Source organism: Rhea americana, unplaced genomic scaffold, assembly GCF_003343005.1.
Source record: "Rhea americana isolate MKP2758 unplaced genomic scaffold, rheAme1 scaffold_138, whole genome shotgun sequence".
NCBI classification, from domain to species: Eukaryota; Metazoa; Chordata; class Aves; order Rheiformes; family Rheidae; genus Rhea; species Rhea americana.
The window spans coordinates 1,543,188-1,564,738 of NW_028185461.1; the positions used below are offsets into that span (position 1 = coordinate 1,543,188).

General features: G+C 47.1%; 1 protein-coding gene across 1 annotated transcript in view; it reads left to right on the plus strand.

The window, feature by feature from the left end:
- Positions 1–20,350, plus strand: part of LOC146599595 (heparan sulfate glucosamine 3-O-sulfotransferase 3A1-like) — a 53,273-nt gene extending 32,923 nt beyond the window's left edge. Inside the window, exon 3 of the mRNA XM_085298349.1 lies at positions 15,116–20,350. Within this exon, the coding sequence (XP_085154475.1) occupies positions 15,116–15,734 (619 nt within the window). The 3' untranslated portion in view covers positions 15,735–20,350. The remainder of the gene's footprint in view (positions 1–15,115) is intronic.
- The last annotated feature ends 1,201 nt before the right edge of the window (positions 20,351–21,551 follow it).

A 21,551-nucleotide genomic window follows, 5' to 3' on the forward strand; every position in this document is an offset into this window, starting at 1 on the left:
TCTGGTCTGTGGATGGCTCACAGATGGGATTTAACAGGTCGTCATCAGGCAGGACTTGGCAGTCCTTTCAGAAGAATGCAGAAACATACCGTGATGACTTTTGGGGCAGGGGAGTTGTTGTTGGAAAAACAACTGCAAAACACTCCTTTTCCAACCCCTAGCTCCTCAGCCCGGAGGAAGTAGCTGTGCCATCCTGTGAGTGCCTAAGTTCAAATGAGTTTTTTGTTCTAGAAAAGAAAATCAATGGCTCACGCAGCTAATGGCATGAGGGAGATTCTCCTTGTCAATAGCACTTAGGTATTGAGGCATCTGGGACATGTCCAGATGTGCTTCCCAGCATTGCTGCTTTGCAGGATCCTCTCAGCATGGTCCCTTTCCCAGGGCAGTTGCTGACTTCACCTCTTGGCTGCTGGCAATACCTTTGTTAGGAAACAGGAGGCAGCTGGGAGTCTGCCTGATTGCAGGGCTCTCTGGTTACCTGCTGTCCTCAGAGGAGCAGTCCTGACCATCAATAATTAATCATAGCAATTAGGCAGAGGGCTCATGCTCTGTAATTAGCTCTCCTCCATGCAATCTCCTTTCCTGTCCATCATGTGCCCTGGAGGGTTTTATTTGTGTCTCCCATTGATGGGAGGCAGCAAGAGCAAGAAAGCACTAAGCACTTCCCAGGCCTCCTGCATCCCTGGCTGCTTGGGCACTGGCCCAGCACTCAGCCTGGAGCAGCTGGTGCCATGGAGTGGGAAATGGGGAGGGAAGCACCAAGGGGACATCTCTTAAGGCTCAGGGAAGGCAAAGGACCTCCTGTCATGGCATCGAGCTTTTCCAATGGACCTGTGGATGTTTTTGAAGGAACTATCCAGGTTTTTTTAAGGCAGCAAAGYGCTTCCCACCTGTATCTCTTGGGAAGCAGTGAAAATTCCCCATTGTTGTGCTAAATTAAGGAAGCACCATCCAGGCCAAATCTGCTTCCACTTAAAACTCCTGCTGAGGACCATACTGAAAACACAGTTCTGTTGAGCAAAGGCTACAGTGCAGCCCCACTTCTCATGCACATGCTTCCCTGCCCCTTCCTGCAGCACCTACAGCTCTAKGCAGCGAGCCATAGCATAAAGTGACCTAGCTCCATGGACAGGGAGGCCACTCCAAAGTAATGCACAGGCTTCCTTGGTCACTTGATGCCAGGCTTTCAGGTGGCAGAAGGAAAAAATAAATAAATAACATCCTTATCTTGAGGACACTGCACGCTTCCTCTCTGGGTTGCCTCTGCCAGGTGCAGCAAACCTCGGTGCAGCCAGATATTGTTCCTGCTCTTCCTGAGTGAGGTCATGCACCCGTGGTCCGGAACGAGAGTATTCACCTGTGGAGTTATCAGCAGCAGCCTGGGCAAACAAGCCACTTTCTCTGCGGCGCTTCTTTGATGGGTTTCCCAGCTCCTTGGAAAGAAAAATGCTTCCTGGCACTGACCTCGGGGCCTGGGGTGAAGCATGTTTCTGCCTCCCTAAGATGCTGTGGTGAGGGTCAGCATTCAAGGCCCTGGTTTGGCTGTGAGGAAGAGCTTCCTGGAGTTATTTTCTTAAATGCTGAAGTGGTTAAAACTCCTGGGATTGCARAGAAGCAGAGCCTGCGGCCTTGGTACATGGGGTGGGGGTGAGCATTGGCAGCACACTGCAGGGATCTGATAAAACGTTATCCAATGTAAGAGAATCTGGGAAGTTTTTGAGAGACAGAAGCAGGATAGTAGTGCTGGGGATTTTGTCCCTTTAGTTTTTTTTTTTTTCCTTGACTTTTCTCACCCTCCCCCATCCCGTGCCTCAGTTTCTGTGCTTGCAACACCTTGCAACCTCCTATGATGGGAGGTGCATGTCAGAGTGAGGTGGGGGGGTCTGTTAGCATCAAGCGCTGCCAGACTTACCTGGGGCTCTGGGGACCGCAATACCTCAATTTCTTCTCTGTTTGAGCCAATTTGCAGATAGCGCTTTGGGAAGGGGACGATTTTCCCTGGTGAGCCCTGCATGCTGCAGCACACCGATATGTGGGTGCCAGCAGCCCGAGGGGGGCTCAGGACCATTCTAAGCCTCAAGGCACTGGCCACAAACCCTTGAAATTTGGAGGAGGACTTGTCTGCATAACCAGTGCTGGTCTGGGCCAGTAAATCCTGGCTGCCGGTGAAGAGCTCCCTGAGCTTGGCTAGCGTGGCCTTGGAGCCCCKTGCCCATGCTGGGTACCCGCAGCGTGGTGGGCTGCCGCATGTGACACACACTACCTCCAGGCTGGACATCCTGGAATGGCCACTGCCAGCTCAGGAAGACACTCCAGCAGCTGCAGTCACAGRCATCTTCTTAGGGGGGACCCCTGCTCATATGTCCACAGCTCGGGAGCCCGGGGCTGCCAGCATGCCCCCCCAGGGCTGCCTCATTGGGAGCCTCCCTTTGCCCCCAGGAAGGGCAGGATCCAGAATCAGAGTGTCAAAGAAGTTCTCCTGAACTTCAGTGGTTGTTCACAAAAGGAACACTGTAAATGAGAGCGAGCAATATGATTTTTAATATAATTAGCCTCCCTCTTGGGACTGATTTCACCTTGAGGTCTGCCAAGCCCTGTTCCTCCGCGGTGCAGCAATCCTGCGCTCCGCTTAGTCCTGACTCCCTTCTGTTATTTAAAAAGAGGCTCAAGTGAATATCGGGTTACTGATCCGGGCGGTAAAAGGAGGAGAAGGAGTGAATGGAAAGGGAGCTCTGCTGATAAGATGTTGCTTGACAGATACAGCGTGGAAACAGATGCTACTGGCTGCAGATGTAATGAGATACATAAATACCGAGGCTTGCTCAAATAAAGGCAGGCAGCCTCTGCACGCTGACCTCGGGAGCTCCTGGTGCTGGGGGCCACACACACTGGCACCAAGCCACAGATCAGCTTAATTTGGGGGCAGGTCGGAGAAAGAGGCCGTCCCCRGAGAGCACGCTTTATTCTGGAAGAAGGCAAATTAAGCCAGCATGTAATACTGCTTCCTGCTTCGGAAAGGGCAATTCCAGCAGTTGAATAGTGTCTTATATTTCTTCCCTGGCAGTGATTCCCGAGGCCTCCGTTGTAACCTGCCCGAATGGCTGCAGCCACGATGGCAGCCGGGTGAAGTGTGGCCACAGCTCAGTGCCAGGTGCTCCGCTGTGCCTGCTACAGGCCTGACAGGTCTCTTTTTTTCATACTTTCTAAGTGTTTAAAAGTGAAAGTGCCACATTCAAAGGAACTGGAGACATTTGCACTTTGAAAAACATCAGCCTTTGCATCTCTCTGTGGTTCTCTTGGACTCCCCAAAGGGGTTTGGTAGCACTGCTGGCAGAGGGATGCAGGAGGATGACACTGCCCACTGCAAGGAGCTTGGCATTGGTGCTGGACCATCCACCCTCTGCAGCAAGTTCGAAGCCTGGCACTGCCTGGGCTCTGCTACAGCAGTCAGGCTGGATTTACTGATTATCCCCCAGCCGAGCTGCGTATGCCAAGCAGGGACCCAGAAACACTCGCCTCCACATCAAATGCAGCTCCAACTTGGGGCAGAAAGAGAAGAAACCAGTACAATAAGCCACTGTTTTTATGCATGCTTTGTATTTAAATCCCTCTTGAATATTAGTGATACTTAAAAAAATAAAAAATARAAAGAATAAAAAAGCATCCTGGAGCTGGGCACAGTGAGCATGCCAACATGAAAGGGAGCTCTACAGATCATCCCTGGAGAAAAATAACACATTTACTATTCATCAGAATGAAACAATCCTATTGGCAGATAAGGATGTCTTTCCATCCTCAGCCAGGGGAACAGAAACGTGAGTTATACTAGGCGAGGTGAATACACATCTTGCACATTTTGCAATGATGACTGTGCGCTCAGTAGATACATAAGAGCAAAGGCAGAAGAAGAYCCAAGACTTCTGACTTCTCCCCCATTGCATTCTTTTCCTGAGTGAGTAGTTGGCCTCTGTGAGATGCCAGTTGTGTTGTGTACACCTTCAGATTTCCCTGAATATTGCTGCTACCCAGAGAAAATGACTCAAAAGCAGGATTGTTAGGGATGGGAGAAACCCCTTGTTGACATAGACATCATCACCCAGGTTCTTCAGTGTCCCCTCCTAGGGCCATTTTCATCATACACACACACACACACACACACACACACACACACACACAAAAAAAAAAAAAAAAAAAAAAAAAAAAGCCCATGTCCCATATTGAACAACTCCCCAGTGGATCCTTTACAAAACTGCCTGATATCCCAGATTATGCAGAAGCCAGGGGAGAAGATTGGTGACTTAGGGCTGAGAAGTATTGATATATAGGGCTGAGAAGTATTGATACATCAGCTTATTCCTGGTAGGCTTTCAAAACTTCAGATCCTTTCAGCCCTCTCTTCCACAGCTGCTTCTCAGGCTGATAGTGCAGGGGTAAAAACTGGTAATAAAAAACATGTCAAATTTCCAGGTGCAACRTTAAAGAAAACTCATTTCCATCTCCTTCCAGTTCTTTCTAAGCTGTTCTTTGCACAATGCTACCTACCTTCCAGGAGTCTTGAGAGGATTAATTAACCTTTGGAGGGTACTTTCAATAGGTAGGACACACTGTAAGAAATAAGCCTCAGAKGGACGAAAGCAGGTAGCTCAGTCCTACGAAAATGATTCCTTTCACTTACTTCGGTCTAATCACAAACCTTGGGAGATGCGCAGAGCTTTKTATCCACTTTCTGCTGGGAGAGTCRGTTAAAAAGCAGGCTGATGCCAGTATCCTGATTTCCAGTTTGTAGTGCCAAAATGCTGGTTCYTCCTCTCCGCTTGCTGGGATGTCATCTGGGGTATTTGCGCACTGTGTCACCACAAGGTATAAAAACATCTGAGACGTGCAATGAAGTGGTCCACTATTGCAATGGAGCCTGCGGCTGAAACTGGCTGTTCATTAGCCCTAATGAGCCATGCTGCTGCCAGCAGGTACCAGCCGGGGCACCGGGGCTGCCATCTCCTTCCAGGCATGCCTTCAGCSATGGCTTCCAACCACTATTAAAATCAACAGGATTGATATTAACGTCAGTTGGACCTGATTTTGCATCCAGTAATGTAATGCTTGGGGTTTTTTTTTTTTTTTTCTTCTTCTGGATCTCTGTGATCATTTTTGACAATCCTTTCAGCTTTCTCATTCCCACACTTCTCTCTTTTTTTTTTCTTTTATTTTTTAATGCTAGAAATCCTTTTATTGATTTCATCTGACATCTAAGGGAAGGCAAAGCATAGGTTCAGGTAACTCAGACATGCCCTCATAGTTCATCCAGGAGCCTTTAGAGCCTTGCTAGCTCTTTCAGGCCAGCACAGTCACTTATAGGAGACATGTCAGCCTAATAGGACACACAAGTTCAGACCTCAAAGGCAGCAGGTTTTTACTTACATATATGTAGAAACCATGGGTTACAATAAGTGGCCACTTGTGCTGGAGCATATTTCTTTTCAATCATCTCTGSTGCTGTAATGGCACTTCTGGGAGCGTGGGCCTGAGGGAATCACTTGTGCTAGCAGGCTGGGATTTTAAGGAATRTTTGCTGCTTAAACAATTGAGAAGAAAAAGAGAAATGGATAGGATCAAAGAAGACAACTTGCTAATGGATGCAATAGCTAGCAACACACCCTACTGAGGCATGAGGCCACATGAAGCCCCAGGGCTTGCTGTGCCTCAGTTTCCMTATCCTACTTTTTCTCCTGCTGGGGAAGGCTCTGGTTTCTGCTAGCTGCCCCCCAGAACTTCCAGCTGTGGGATGAACTAAGTGAGGGAAGGTCTTCTGCCCAGACTTGGGGATCAATCAGACATGTAGGGGCAACACATGACACAATGGTGGGTGCATGCGTGACTGCACATGTGCTGATCGCACCACCTYGGAGTCAGGAATTCTGTTCAAAGGCCTCCACATCTGCCTGGGAGATGCCAGGGGCCCCAGAGTATCATGTGRGAGATCCTTGAGCATGATGGCTCCATTTACACGCCTCCGGTACACTGCRGAAACCATCTCATTTGCCTGAGCTGGCAGCATTTCTGTGCTTGGAGAGGTGAAATAAGCCCCCACAAGCCAGTTCATTCTCTGTTCCACTAGCACAGTGATCCAATAGTATCTTTATCAGTCACATAATATTCGAGATAAAAAAAGGCAGCACGGAAGTGTGAGCAGCAGAAAACCCCACAAAAATGCAAATCAAGGGCAGGAGAGTGCCAGTGCCCATCGCGATTGTTGCTGGGTTCATCAGTGGTTGATGGAGGGGGGGTACCTAAAGCCAGCACCTTCCTGGCACTCAGAGACAAGAGAAAAGTGTTTTTTTCTTTTCTTTTCTTTTCTTTTCTTTTCTTTTCTTTTCTTTTCTTTTCTTTTCTTTTCTTTTCTTTTCTTTTCTTTTCTTTTTCTTTTTCTTTTTCTTTTTCTTTTTTAATTATCTTTTCCTGCTCACATATACCAGATAATTTGGTGTTAACATACAGGTTTCTAACTATGCTGGAGCTTAGCTATGCAAAACCTTGTTGCCACCGGTGAGGCAATACTTGTAATGGCAGCATCAATGCAGCATGGGCATGCAGTGACCAGTGCTCGGCCCTGCAGCTCCCTGCTGGGGCAAGCAGGATGTGGGATGGAGTGTTTGCTGGTGAGAGAGTCTCCAAGCCTCCTCATGCTCCTGATGGTACATTTGTGGGAGCAGATTAAGCTGTTGCTTGCAGGAAGGGCTCTTCTGCGGAGTTCAAGACAGTGCGGAACTGGTGGACTTTTTTGGAAAGATCTACCTTTCTTTAACACAGCTTTTCTTCAGTGACCTCCTTGATGGCATTTGCTTAAAAGTGTAACTTGCCAGCTCGAGAAACTTCCCTTCCCTCCCCACTGCCTGAGTGACCACACACGCTGTGGTTGGGCCCACTAAAACTGAGACAAGCTGTGCCCAGTAAATTGGGATTAGGATGGAATTCTGGGTTTTTTAAGTTGGCCACAGCCTCTAGCAGGGAGGATGTGGCCCTGGAGGCAGCACCATAAGCMGGAAACTGGGTTGGAGGTGCATCGAAGTGGCGTGTCAAGATGACGCTGGTAGGGCAGTGAGGGCTGCAGTGGGATGGCTGCAAGGCCCCAATGCATCCAGGTGCCTATATCCTCAGGGGGGCATTTCAGCTGCTCTTGGATGTGTGTTTTGGGCCAGGCAGCAGCTGAGCAGCTTCCCTGCATGGCTCTTCCTTTCTGAGGTTCTRCATTGATCCAGGATTGCTTCCTATTTCCCCGAATGCTACTTTCCAACCTGGCCACTTCAAATCCAAAGGGGAGGGCATCAGCAAAAAGCCAAAAAATTCAGGTCTGCAGCACTATGCCAGGGAGACTCTTTAGCTGCTCTAACATCTGCCTGCGAGCTTTCCTGGTCCTAGTTTCTTTGCATATATCCCAGTGCCTGGAGCAGCAGTTTAGGCTAGCTGCTAAGCTGGAAAAGGCTGGAGGTGAATGGAGAGCTCCCTCAGTCAAGCAGCAAGGGGCCCCCATTCCAAGGCTGTGAACATGTCTTGGGGCAAGGAGGTGAGCAATGCCCTTACGTTGCTACTGTGTCTCTCAATCCCAGTGAGACTTGCAGCCTGTGTAACTCAGAGATCCTGATATATAAATCACCAGAGCCTTCATGGCTTTGTATCATCGAGAATCCCCAGCTCTGTGTGAACAGGTTGTGTGAAAGTCGAGTTTCATGTTTCTGCTTCATTCCCATTGTGCATCTGGCTGATAGCTCATGGCCTGTGTGTCTTTTTTGGGGCTGTGGACAACTCAGTGGGAACAAGGCCAGAGAGGAGCATAAACAGCAGCTTTGGCCTATGGGGCTGCCAAAAAGTTCTGAGGCATGTGCTCCCAAGCATGCAAGCCCATCCTTCCCCTGCCCAGGTCATCTACAGAGGAACRGGGGGCTTTGCTGCAGGGGGCAACCAGATGGAGCCAGCACCGCACCAGTCCCAGTGCAGCCAAGCAGGATGCTGCAAAGCAGCTGAGATCCCCAAGAGAGGGGTGCAGGGACTCTTGGGTGTTTTGTGCAGCTGTGACCATGGCTGCTTTCCCCGAGGGGCTCTCAGCCTCTTCTGGGTTGCCATCCCTCCCAGAGCCTCATGATTTGGCTGCAGCATGGAGCTATGCATGCTCAGATAGAGCAGGGTGCGAGTCCCTGGCAATGGGTGCCTTACACTAGGCAGCTTGCATTGAGCAGGGCACTGGCAGGGTGCTGCTGGTGCCAGCAGCAATATGAGGAGGAGTAGGTGACAAACAGCATCACTACTGTCTGTGTCATTGGACTGGCATGGCTTGTGCTAGCTGATCACTTCAATAAATTCAGCCTRTATGGTCAGATGATAAAAAAAGTCATGCTTGGAGTGCCAGGGAGAGAGACTGAACTTTATTTTCCGGCATAGGAGGTAAGAGGAAGCTCATTGTGCTTAACTTCAGCCATCTTCAAGTCAGGATTTAGTCTAAACTGGTTGTCTAGGCTTTTTCAGCAGACAGTTGAGGGAGATGGGTACCTGCAGATGGCAATTCATTACATCTGAAAGCCAGGAGGACTAACAGCCCTCTCAAGGGATCTGTACAATCAGACACTTACCTTCCAGGGGTTAAAATTAGATGAGATGAGTCCTGCCTTCAGATATATGGTGGAGGCAGGTTTTACTAGAGGGCAGAGACCAGCATGGAGCTGATAGCTGTAATCACAGCAGCTTTATTTATCACTCTGGGCAGAAAACATATGAGGCATGGTGGCCTGGGGAAGAGCTGCCTTTATCTTCTGACTTCAGCTTCCCTCCGGGAGAGATCTACATTAGATTTATAGGGGAAAGACTTGCTGCAAGTCCATCCATGGCTGCTTCTTACACCTTGCACGCTACAGGGGAGGTCTTGAGGCAGGGACAGGTTGTTCCACTGGCTTGATTTGAAAAAGCAATTCAACCTTGAGTTTTCTGTGCCCAGTGACCAGCTGTGACCAGCTACGGCCTCTGCGAGAAAGGCACAGAGGCCCTGGGGCTGCCCCTTCTGTGTGAAGCAGGCTGTCACCCCACAAGATCTTACTTCTTGCACAACTAATGCTTCTGTCTGTTTTATTGCTAAGCTTGCAGTTGTGGGACAAAAAACAAGAAGCAGCAGCATGAATCACCTGAGGCAAATCAGCTGTTTTAACCTGGCAGTGCCAATGAGGGACCTGCCAAGGGCTTGTGGCCAACACCAGCAGCACATGTCATTGCAAGAATTCTTGCAAGCTGAACATTCAGAAATGTTTGACTCTTGGGTGCTCAGGCTTGTAAGAACTGAGCTCAACACATTATCTTGATTTGTTGACATAAAGTGATGCTCTCTCCAGAATTATGCGCTTGCTAAGAATGGGGACAGGTGGAGAGGTGCAGAATGAGTGCAAATGGAGTCTGTGGGAACGCAGATGTCCTAGTCAGGGGTTGAACCAACATCTTGCTTGGCCTTAGGAACTTCTGCAAGATTTTAGCAGGTATCATTGTATAGTCAATAACGAAATATAAAAGCAATAATAAGCATGACACCAAATAGCAATTGTTATACTGGGAGTGTCTAAGGATAGCCCCACCTTCCCGGCATTGCCTGTCCAGGAARCCACGATAGGGCTAGGCTGTTCCTGAGATGCTTGTATGTGACTCCAGGTACTTCAGGGTTGATTTCAAGCACTCACACATCAAGGTGTCCCAGAAAATCACTCGGCAGCACCCTGTGCATTGCTGGGATCTGAAAAAAGCTGAGGTTTAGCACAAAATTATCATACCCAGTGAGGCACTGAGGGCAGCAGATGGTGTAACTAGGCCTCTCCCTCCTTACCTGATGCCTGTGTGTTTGCTTGCAGCAGCTCAGAAGAAAGATGCTGCATAAATCCAAATTATTGCAGTACCAATGTGAATGCCTTCTCCACTCTTTGGTGCTCCTGGCTGAGGCTGTTGGCCCCAGAGGTCTCAGGAAGCCCCTATAAATGAGAGAGTGAACTCATGCCTGTGCTACACCACTGCTGCCCAAAGGAATTTGTGCAACGAGAGAAAGAATGTTTCAGGGGGCGGGGTGGGGGGCAGCATCAGGGGTGGGGGAGACCTTCACGGGYGCCCAGAGCAACCCATGGGCAGTGTGCATAGCCAGTGGAGTGCATGCTTGCCTTTGGGAGCAGCCTGCTGCACTATCTCACAGCAGCCTCATCTGCCCGTGGCAGTCCCAGGGCCACATCAAGGATGGGCCATCTCAAGTGCCACAAGTGGGAAGAAAAAGTGYGGATTTGAAAAAGGCCAAACATGAATATACATGCATAGCCCAAATGCTCCCTTTGAGGAAAGTCTTCCTCTCCTATTAAGTAATTAAATAAAGCCCCGAGCTCTACTAAAATTAAAATAACAGCATCCATTTATTCTGGCAGGGCCCACTAGTGACTGCTCTTGCCAAAAACATGTTTGTGGTTCTTATCTTTTCAAGTGGCTCTTTTGCAATAAAACCCAGATGCCATTAGTCCAGGGAGGCCTCCAGGCAGCTGTTTATGTCCATGAAAGATGCCCTTTGTAATTAATTAATCTCCCAAAAGCAGTGGTAGCACATTCCCAGTGTCTCCAGTGGCGCATTTTTTTCCTGCCGACACTGGCAGGAGAGGTGCATATTGCTTCCTCGCTGCTGAAGAAAGCCTTTGTGCTGCGGACTCTGACCACGAAAGGGGTTAATCTTCTCATTGAGAAGACATAGTGGAGATTTCAGCATCTATCAAAACCTAAAYAGGAGGCAGTGCTGTGCCAGGCTGCTGTTTCAAGGGCTCCTTTTCTTGCCCAACAGCAATAAGCACAGTGTCAGGAGACTCTGCTATGCTGGTCCTGCAGGGCTCAGCTGGGCATCCATGCCTGACCATGGCTTGGTCCTCTTTTTTTAGAGAAGATGCCTTGCTTTGGAGCCATCAGCCTAAGGCTGCAGAAAGAGGCAACAGGCATCTGGTACCTGCCCCATGTACACCTGCTCTGGGTTCTTGTTGGGATGCTGGTGTCTCATCAATGGACAAGTGAATRTGTGTTACTGTACAGCCCTCTGGGACAATGTACCACTACTGGGCTCATTRAAGGGTTGCTGTATTAACAAATGGTGGCAATTAGCCCTGCTATTCTGGCATGAATGCAGCACACTCCCTTACGCCAGGCTCTGCTCTCGCAGTGAAGGACTCTGTATTTCCATGAATCACTGCCTGTCTCTCCTACTTCCACCTCCATGGCTTTAGAACCTCTCCTCACTCCCTTCCCAGCATGCAGTTTCTAGATCTGCAGCAAAGTTTCCTTGCTATCATGCTGCCCTAGTCCTCTCACTTGAGGTAGTGGTGCAGCTCAGTGCCAAGTTGYAAGATTGATAAGATGTCACTACTTCTGGCCGCGTATGTCCCAGAAAGGGTCAGCCATGCTACCTGGCAGCACACTGGATGTGAGGACATGCACATCCCTGAGAACTCTGAGACAGGTTGCCCAGAGAGGCTGTGGAGTCTCCATCCTTGGAGGTATTCAAAAGCCAGCTTGAAGRGTCCTGGGCAACCTCCTCTAGGTCACCCTGCTGGAGCAGGGTAGTTGGACTAGATGATCGCCAGAAGTCCCTTCCAACTGTTCTGTGTTTCTAAGAACACTCTTGCAGGCTGGGCAGGTCTCATCCTTGGCATACATGAACAGGGCTCRGACTGGGGCTGGTCTGTCTGGTCTGCAGTTGGAAAGAGGTGAGTACATTTTAGGAAAAGAGAAAGCAGCTCTAGACCTCTGTAGACTTTTGAGGAGAAGCAGGCAGAAAGCCTGGTCTCAGGCCATTAGGCTGGCTCCAGAAAGGACTGCCAGCAGGTTAAGGCTGCTTTCAGAGTTAGTGTGGACCAGAGAGCCTGGACTGCTCTGGCTAAAGGCAGCTGTTTGCAGCGCAGCTGTCTCCATCCGTGCTCCAAGTACAGCCATGAGAAATGGGGCCATGTGCACTCTGGATGTGCCTGATGCAAAAATCTTAACCTGACTCATGCTTGGGCCTGTGGTTTCTCACYGCTGACGAAGAGAGCGCAGCTGGAGGTGAATGACCCGCTGTCCAGAAAATGTCCCGAGTTGCAGGCCCTGCCCRGGACTAGACAACTTGAGGGTACAGGGGAGGTAACTCACAACTATGGARGGACAGTAATTGCACTTCACTACTTTCTGGGTAGACCCATATTTCCAAAACTGAGTGATGATACAATCACACCTCCTCATGGTACAGCAGACATATTCTGAATGGAGGGATAGACCCAGTTGTCTCTCAGTCACTAATTTCATAYCCTGTTAAAATATAACTTAAAATCTAGACACTTGCCCTTTTGCCTTCAAGTAGCTACAGTTCCTCTGCCCTCAGCAGCTCTTGTCTCTATCTCTTCCTTCTCCCTCACTTTCTGCATCATAACTACATCACAAGGAGCTGCTAAAACCTGGCTGCTGTAGTTGGAGTGTGTGTGGGGGAGGAGGGGGTCTCCCTTGCAGTAGCTGTGGTTTCTGTGCTTCACAATCCCTTGTTATTCCCTRTACATTGTATGAATTCCCAAATGCAGAAGGCAGCTACAGTGGAAGTGCAGGAACACGCCGCATGACTGCTGTTGTCAGTGCAGGGGGCTGCATGTCCTCATCCTTTCAGGGGTTCAGGTGCTCCCACATGATGCTGTCATGCCAGGGTGTCCGAACCAGCAGGGACCAATGCGGTACCTGAGAGATGTGAGCTTAAGATATGTGGGGAAAAAATCATTCATGAGACCACTCTGGGCATAAAAAATGTACAAACTGCTGTAGCAGGCCAGACCGAAGAGCCATCTAGTCTAGACTCTTCTTCCAGACAGTGGCCAATATCAGGTGTCTAGAGAAGAATGTAAGAAACAGATGATTTGTAGGAGGTCCTTCTCTTATCTCTCCCAGCTTGTATGGCTTACAGACTCTCCAGATCTGAAGAATATCTGAGACTACCACGTTTCCTTGCCACTGATTGATTCCATCCACCGTGAATTTGTCTAGGCTGTTCCTGAAYTGTTTACACTTTTGGCCTTTGCAGCATCAGGTGAAAGCAAATTCTACCACCAAATTATGTATCTGCCTGGCAAAGGCCTTGTTTGCACTGCTTTTCAACCTGCTTCCATCCTTCTTCTCTTGTTAAAAGCAATTCCCTTTACATCTCTATGTCGGTCAGGATGTTACAGAGCTCTCTTACACCCCTCACATTGTCATCTCTCCAGCCTGGAAGTTCCTAGTTTGTTGAGTTTTCCCTGTACAGATAGCCTCAGCAGAGGCCAGGGAAGATGTGGCTTCTGTAGGACCATGTTTTCACTTAAACTATGCGTAGCATTGTTTCAAACAAAGAATTGCTTCAGGAAGGGTCAGTCCTCACTACCTCATTTGTAACAACAACTCAGCCTGGGGTTGGGTTGTTATTGGTGTTTTTAGCCGTTGTTGGATTTTCATTGTTGCTTTTTTGATGAATGAGTTTAATTTTGCTAGCATATTGCACAGGTTTGCAAACCAGATGTTGCCGCTGTGAGACAGTAACAATAATGCAGGCAGGGAGCAGTTCATCATGGCACACTGGTGCTAATGCTGCGGTGAGGTCAAAGATGAGGGGTCATGGAGTGGTCTGATGAGGGTTCCCACTTCTCAGGAGCTGMGTGTTCAGTTGCCATGAGAACTGCTAGGCGTGTGGAGGCAAAGCTTGCTAGCAATGCAATCACCTCCCATTTATTTTCCATTTCCTCTGGAAAAGACCGGATCTTATGAAGGCGACCAAGTTGTAGCTAAAAAAAAACTCTGCCAGGAGCCCAGAAGCAGAGATGGATTTGTGTAACCAAATGATGTTATCTTGAGTGACTGGTATTTCGCAGATGCTAGCTCCTGCTCAGGGGTGATATACTGGAGGACAGGGGTGCAGGGATGCAGACAGCATCTCCCTGGGGAAGCCTTTAAAGCCACCTCTTTGCCTGCAGTGCAGGAGCATGAGGGCTGTACAGGCAAATCAGGTCACGTATCCCCTTCCCCAGGAGCAGGCATTGCACGAGAGCATTGCTTTCCTTCTTCCTTTATAAGCTGTGAAACCATGGGTTGGGTGATGACTCTTTTTTTTTTTTTTTCTTTTTTTGGCCTTATACAAGGCCTGATTCAGAGCTGCCCCTTTCTTGGGGGGTGGGAAGCCAGCAGGAGGTGTTTTGGTTGGAGTTGTTTCCCAAAGTGTCTCATGGGTTGGCATCACTTCAAGAGCCACGAGGTCCCTGCTGGGGGACAGCTCTGCTTCACTGGCACATTGTGCCAGGACTGGGTTTGGGGGCACTGCCTGGAATTTGCCCTGCAGTAGCAGGAACAGCAAAAGGACAAATGGCTAGTTTGATGGCTCCTGTATCTTTCTGCCTTACCCTGCTGAACGCAAAAGAGCTGAGGTTAGCTAAGCAGAGCAGCCAAATCCATTGGTCTTTTAGAAAATCACAACGTATGGGCCCAAGAGCACTTGAATCCTCAAGTCATCTGTGGAGCAGCATGAATTCCCACATCCGCATCAGCTCTCATCTGGGAGACCTTCCCAGAGCTGCCAGGAGTGTAGGATTTCTGTGGATGGAAGAAGGAAATCACTGAGGTCAGGGGGCTGATATTGCACATTTTTGTGTGACATCAGCTTGCTGCCACCTTGAAAATACCAAAAGATAGTGTCTTAYATCCTGGCCCTTAAAAATCCCTCGTGCCCTACAGGAAGGGAGTGTTGTTACTCAAGAAATTCACTGTTATTCCAGGGAATTTAAGCCAGTGTGCAGGAAATCCCAGTGTGGGCAGGGAGGAATTTAAAGGACTAGGCCACTGGGATGGTCCATATTTGCTCTGTTCTTATGCCACTGCCAGGCCCCCCTCAAAAAGCCCCTCAGAGGCCTTGAATATGTTTAGAGTCTACTAAGTTGAGAGTCTAATTCTTCATAAACAGGCAYAGTAAGTGAATATGCTGGAAAGTGGGAGCGTGTGCAGATACTTTGCAGGATCGGGGCATTATGAGCCTCCAGGCAAAGAGAAGAGAAAGCTGGTAATGTGCTCACTCTCTCTTTCTCTCTCTCAGGGACCTCATGCCCAGGACCCTCGAGGGGCAGATCACCATGGAGAAGACTCCCAGCTACTTTGTCACCAAGGAGGCTCCAGCCCGCATCTCCTCCATGTCTAAGGGCACAAAGCTCATCGTGGTCGTGCGGGACCCTGTGACCAGAGCTATATCGGACTACACCCARACACTCTCCAAGAAGCCTGATATCCCCACCTTTGAGAGCCTGACCTTCAAAAACAGGACTACAGGCCTGATTGACACCTCATGGAGCGCTATCCAGATTGGCATCTATGCCAAGCACCTGGAGAACTGGCTCCTGCACTTCCCTATCAGGCAGATCCTCTTTGTCAGCGGGGAGAGGCTGATCAGCGACCCTGCGGGGGAGCTGGGCAGGGTCCAGGACTTTCTGGGCCTCAAGAGGATCATCACGGACAAACACTTCTACTTCAACAAAACCAAGGGTTTCCCATGCCTGAAGAAGGCRGAAGGCAGCAGCAAACCCCACTGCCTGGGGAAGACGAAAGGCAGGACCCACCCCAATATAGACCAAGAGGTGGTGCAAAGACTACGGGACTTCTACCGACCTTTCAACATGAAGTTCTACCAGATGACGGGGCAGGACTTTGGCTGGGACTGAGGCTCAAAAAATAATTTAAGAAAAGGAAAATATAATATAATATATATTTTTTTTACATAGTAGAGATGGAGGAATACAGAAAAAAATAGTTGTGCTGAAAGTGTTATTTGTTTTGATTTTTTTTTTCTTTTGACACTGCTTTGTTTTCTTTCTTCTCTCAGTGATGAAATGATGTGTCCTAGCAGAGGACAAAGGAGGCTGTGAACTGCAACTTGGCCCTAATGACATCACTTGCAGCTTGGTTGTTTCCTTCAATGGTCCAAGGTTTAACACTGTCTCTGTGAAAAAGGGCAGATGCAAAAAAATTTTAGATGTTGCCAAGTTCCATTTTCAGAAGTGACATGGGAGCTCAGAATCTTACTGGAAGGTCAGCCAGATTTTGGATTGCAAATGCCATTTTACACCAGACCTTGGTCACTTTTGGCAGTTGAACCAAAGGAGTCCTAATACCTAGTTTGGATTTTAAAATCTTACTATAGTGTCTTTTTTCTTTTTATTGAATGAAACCATCAGTGACTTTTTTTTTTTATTTGCTCAGTTTTTCTTTGTCTTCTGGTACCCCCAAATCAAATTTTTCTCATCAACCAAACTTAGCTATTTTTCATCTTACAGAAGCCAAAAGCAAYATTCCTTTGTGCTGTTTTTAAACAAAACACTTTTGGTAGTCAAAAGTGAAAGAAAATAAATTATTCTGTTGACTTTATGATTAAAATTTCCAGGTAGTCAAAAGCCTTCATTCAAGGGATTTGGCTCTAAACCAGTGTCCCCATTCCCAGGAACCCTCCCCCCTTCTCTACACCTAACAGTGAAGCACTTTGCCCAGCGGGCCCCATCCGAAGGCATTTGGGTGATGGGCAGGGGAGAGTCTGTGCTAAGATACCACTCCTGATGCGCCTATCCTTGTAGAGATGAGCAATCCACCATCCTGCTTCTTGTGCGCAAGGAACAAGCTTGCAGGGAGGTGTCTGGCAGATGATAACTTAAGCCAGAAGGAGAATGTTTTGGATTGGGTCAGTCTTAACAGGAAAATGGTGGAGCAAGCTTTGCTTGGAAAAAATAAACAAAAAGCATGTTCAGAAAGCGCAGAGAACATGCACAAGCAGAAACAATCAAAGTTTTCTCGGCCTTTCCTAGCGAGAACTGAGGGGGGGATAGGAAGGAGATTGACAGTTTTCCAGGGCTGTAAAAATTTTCAAGGAAAACAAATCTTCTGTTTGTAATAACCAAGACCTTTAAATTATTTGCTTTGATCCACATCACCTTTCTTTAGCTGACAGAAATGTTCCAGTGACAGAAATCGTATGGTAATAAGTAATATGGAATTACAGTGGGCACATTTATCTGCTGGTTATTTATCTTTGGTATTTTCTAGACTATAGTAGCACCTAATTACCACTTGGTGCTGTAAAAATACAGATCACAAAGATGTTCCTTCTCCYCAGTCTGGCTTTAAAAAGTCCCTGACAGGGAAAAACAAACTAAGGTGAGGCTCACCAGGCAAATCTGTTAGGAAGAAGTCTTGGGTTCCAGCTCATTGGCTGCCCACACTCTGGCCAAGATAGGTGTAAAATTACAGCAAAATAGAGATTTCAAGCAGTCCAAAAAGGACTGTATCAAGATGTAGACTGTATATATGAGATTACCTCTTAACCCAGCAGAAAGTCATTTACATACTCGTCTTCTTGTCCAATGGATTAGGAAAATCCCATGGCAACATCATGGCACTAGCATACTTTGCAGGTGATGGGCTACATCCATCCTGGCTCCCCTGAACGTCCTTGCTTATCCCTATGCACCTCTTTCCTTTCCTGAGGATGCAGCATCTGGGGATGAGTCCCTTCCTTTCCTACCCCTGTTGAAGACATAAACCCAGGTGGTTTCATATGCAAGGCCTATTTCCCAAGCTAATTAAAATAGCTGCATTAGATTTGTGAGGTCCTGGGAGGAGACTTTCTCCTACCCTGCAAAGCCTTACCTGAGCTCAGGTTTCCATGCTTGGGTTGACACATGGGCAGTAGGAAACCAGGGCTGTGTTCAGCAATCTGCTCTGGTGTGGCAGGTCAGGGTGCCACACTCACTGCCTTCCCTGGCATTTTCAGCTCCTTCCCACTATCCTTGCTTCATTATGCCCCATTGCTGGTTTTAAGTCCTTTTTTGGCTGCATGCTGTGCCACATAAAAATCTGAACAAACATGTTACATGATCACCTTCTCCAAACAAAGCACAGGAAGCAGCTATGGACTAGGCAAACATGAGTGTGTGCAGCCAGACCCCAAAACCAGTCCTTTCTTTCAGTCCTCCTCAGGGTTCATGCAAGAAATTAGGTGGGAAAGTTGGAAAGGTTGGTCACGCAGCACTACCTCACCTTCCCAGGGCTACAAGTCCTGCCAGCACCTCTGGAATTCATTGCTGGAGCTCAAAGGTCCCAAATCAGAGGAAGTTGGAAGGAGAAAGGTGATGAGATCTTGGTGACAGTCTCGCCGAAGTATCAGGAGGGATGAGGGGAGCAACCTGCCTTTTGCCTACGCTGGCCAGATAAAGGGAGAATGGGCTTAAGGTACAACAAAAATCAGGGGAATGAATTATTAGGGAAACCTTTCTAATAGGAACACTTGTCAAGGCAAAGATGGGGGACAATAGCCACCCCTTCCAGCGCTGTATCCTTCCACATCTCCAAATTCCAAAGTGGAGCAGGCAGCGGTGAGGAGGCGATATCATCCGCTGAACTGCTGGCACACCAAGCAGTGCTGCATCACTTAAAAAAAGAAGAGTTGAGCATGTAATTTCTTTGGCCTTTCAAGGAGACTTAAGGTTGGGCTATTCTGTATGTGTTTTTGACAAGTATAAATAGCATTTAAGTATATGATTTAAAAAAAAATCAATATAACAATACTACTATTGTCTCTCATATGGTCACATTTAGATTAGTATAAAGCTGCTTTATAGTGCTACAGATTGTTCTTSCTATATTGAACTAACTAACTATAGCAATATAAAGCATCTTCATACAAACGAGCCTCTACAACTGCCACCAAATAACTCTCGTTCAATCAATACAGCTTTGGTGCATACACAGGCCTAACTATCTTAGGTGCCTTTAAAAAAAAATCTTCCCAGCACATTGAATTCAATCACATAGGCATGCTTTCCCCAATATGGACACTTTACATCCATTAATTTCTAAGGTGTAAAACTATTTAGGGATCTGAGACTGTAATTGATTTTTTTTTTTTTAATTGTGGGCCATAAGTATTTTTGAAAATCTCTCCATGTATGAACAATGGCTTTTAAAAAGATGTTATGCAATCAAAATCACATTGAACTCTAATAATATTTAAGCCTCTAAACCCTTTAGGGTCATTTTAAAATCCAGTCATGAAGTTTAGATTATTTTAACCTAAGAACGATTGGATGTAAAGTACTCCCCGTACCAAAAACTGGACCCTTCCAAGGCCTACAGTRTTGAGTATGTACATTAGGACAAGAAAGCAAAAGCAGCTATAAATAAAAATGAAAGTGGCTGATAGAGTTCAATTCTTCTTAAAAAGCAGAAAAATCAATACATTAACAATGAGCAATTAATTGGGTGTATTAGTTTCAATAATGCAATGTGTCATTAGGCACTAATGAAGCTGGGGCTTAATATACGCCAGGTAACATTTAGATTTTAGAACACTTGTCTCAAAAAAAAAAAAAAAAATCTACCTTTTATAAAGCATCATGGCCGTGTCAAGAACCAGATTCATCTTCTGGTTACACAGCCACAGGCAGTTTTCTGCAGCACTGCATCAGCCACCCTGACYTTCAGACAGAATGTGCTGAGCACCAGTATCGCCCTGACTACTTTTGCCAGGACTTATACATAAGGAGCATTTCCCCAAGCAGAACCCAGCTCTAGTTTAGATATGCCAGAAATAATCCAACATTTTTCTCCTTGCACGTTCGAGGGGCTGAAGTGCTTCTCCTCAAAGCCTTCCTCAGTTCCCTGTGGTGGCAGCGGTCAGCCAAACGCTGGCACCGGCAGCAGGGAGCTTTGCACCTTGCTTCAATTAGCCACATCTAGAAAATCTTGGAGGAATGGGGTTTTCTTCACCAGTTTTACAAGACAAAAACTGGCCTTTGTGCCGCTGTACTAAAAGTGCATTGGTGTGATTTCTGGAGAAACCTGGCAGGGCCAGGAATGGACTGCTACATCCACGTTAGCCAATGAGGATGACTTCCTGCCGAAGGGGAATTAATCAGCTCCTAATGAATTGCTGTCACCCACTAATTTATACAGTTAAAAKGAACATAAACACCAATATGCCACAGAGATCAGTGAATGAGACTTCTGCATGTGCTGTTTGGGGTGGTCTTTGGGGCACAGCACTAATAAGTTAAATTTCAAGCAATTATATCCTTATTTGGTCACACCTACAACACACTTGGTTGATTATTTTGACTGTTAATCCTTAGCCTCTTCAGTTCTCTCTCTCACACACAATGTTAGGTCTCCAGGTTGGGGGGAAAAACACCATTTTCTTAACCATTAAAAAAATTATTGTTCATATATAATGGTTTCTTTTTTTTCTCCCCTCCCTCTCCTTTGCTTTTTGATACTGTCATCTTTCTCCGTTTGGTGCTATTTCAGTATGAATTAATTTAATTTAAGAATGAGAAAGCACACATTTAATAAAGTTTACGGGTACTGAGAGGCTGTGCTCTCTTTTTGCTGGCGGCAGCAGTCTGGAAAGAGTGGGAAGCTTTATGGAATGGGGGAAAACACAAAATTATTCACTTGTGACTGRTGGAGTCCCTTCAAACTAACACACTCCCCAGCAGCCACAGTGCCGGTGGTGCACGAGGACACCAGCGCCGGGCTGGGGAAGAGCTGAACACAGGATTTTAAAGGTCTTTGGCATTTAACACCTTACTGCTTTCTTTAGATAGCAAAACGCCTCCAAAAGTCTGGCCTTCRTGCAGCTACTTACCTCTGCGTCATTGCCAGCCCAGCCACATCCACGGTCCTTTGCGAATTTGGCAAAGCCACGCTTCCCCTCGATGTGTTAGAAGATGAACAAACCCAATGCACGTTGCATTAAGTGAAACCCAAGGTGGAAGCAATTCACCAAGAAATATATACAGTGGAGCAGCCGTCGTATATCAGGTTTTCTGTGTGGTCAAGTAAAGTGATATTCTATTTATTTTTTTCAATGTATAAACAGATTAAATCCCAGGAAAAATATGCTCCCAAACTTCATAATATTTTATTAAACCACTGAAGTTTAATATAATCTTTTGGCTTCAACRGAGAAATATTCCATTTCTTTTCTGAGCACCTTTGATTTTATTTTCTTTTAATTATTGTCATCCGGAGTTAACAATGTGGGTTTTGCATTCCACCCAGTGAGGACCATCCGGATTAGAAGTAGGGAATTTTGCTGAAATACAGAAATAACTACATAATGGTAAGAACCCAGTGATGCCTCAGTGGAAAAGATTTGGAAAAGCCAATCTGGAGAATGAATTCCCTTTAGCCAGGCAATAACACAGCCACATTCCTCGAATTTGTATCTGTTACTACCTAAGAGAGCAGCCAGCAACGTTCCTGCAAACATGTCACCTTCCTAGTCTTAGTTTCTGTCCACACTGCCACACGTGGGGTTGGAGAGCTGCTCCGGCTTGCTCCAACCTGGGAGCTGTGTAGCTCCCTACTCCAAGGGGCAACTTGTAAATCCAGGTCTGACKCTGTGCTCAGGCTCAGCATTGGGCTGTGCAAACGCTCCTCCAGACGCATCGTCCAGGAGGGTGCAAAATTGCTAGCAAAGGCCAATGCAA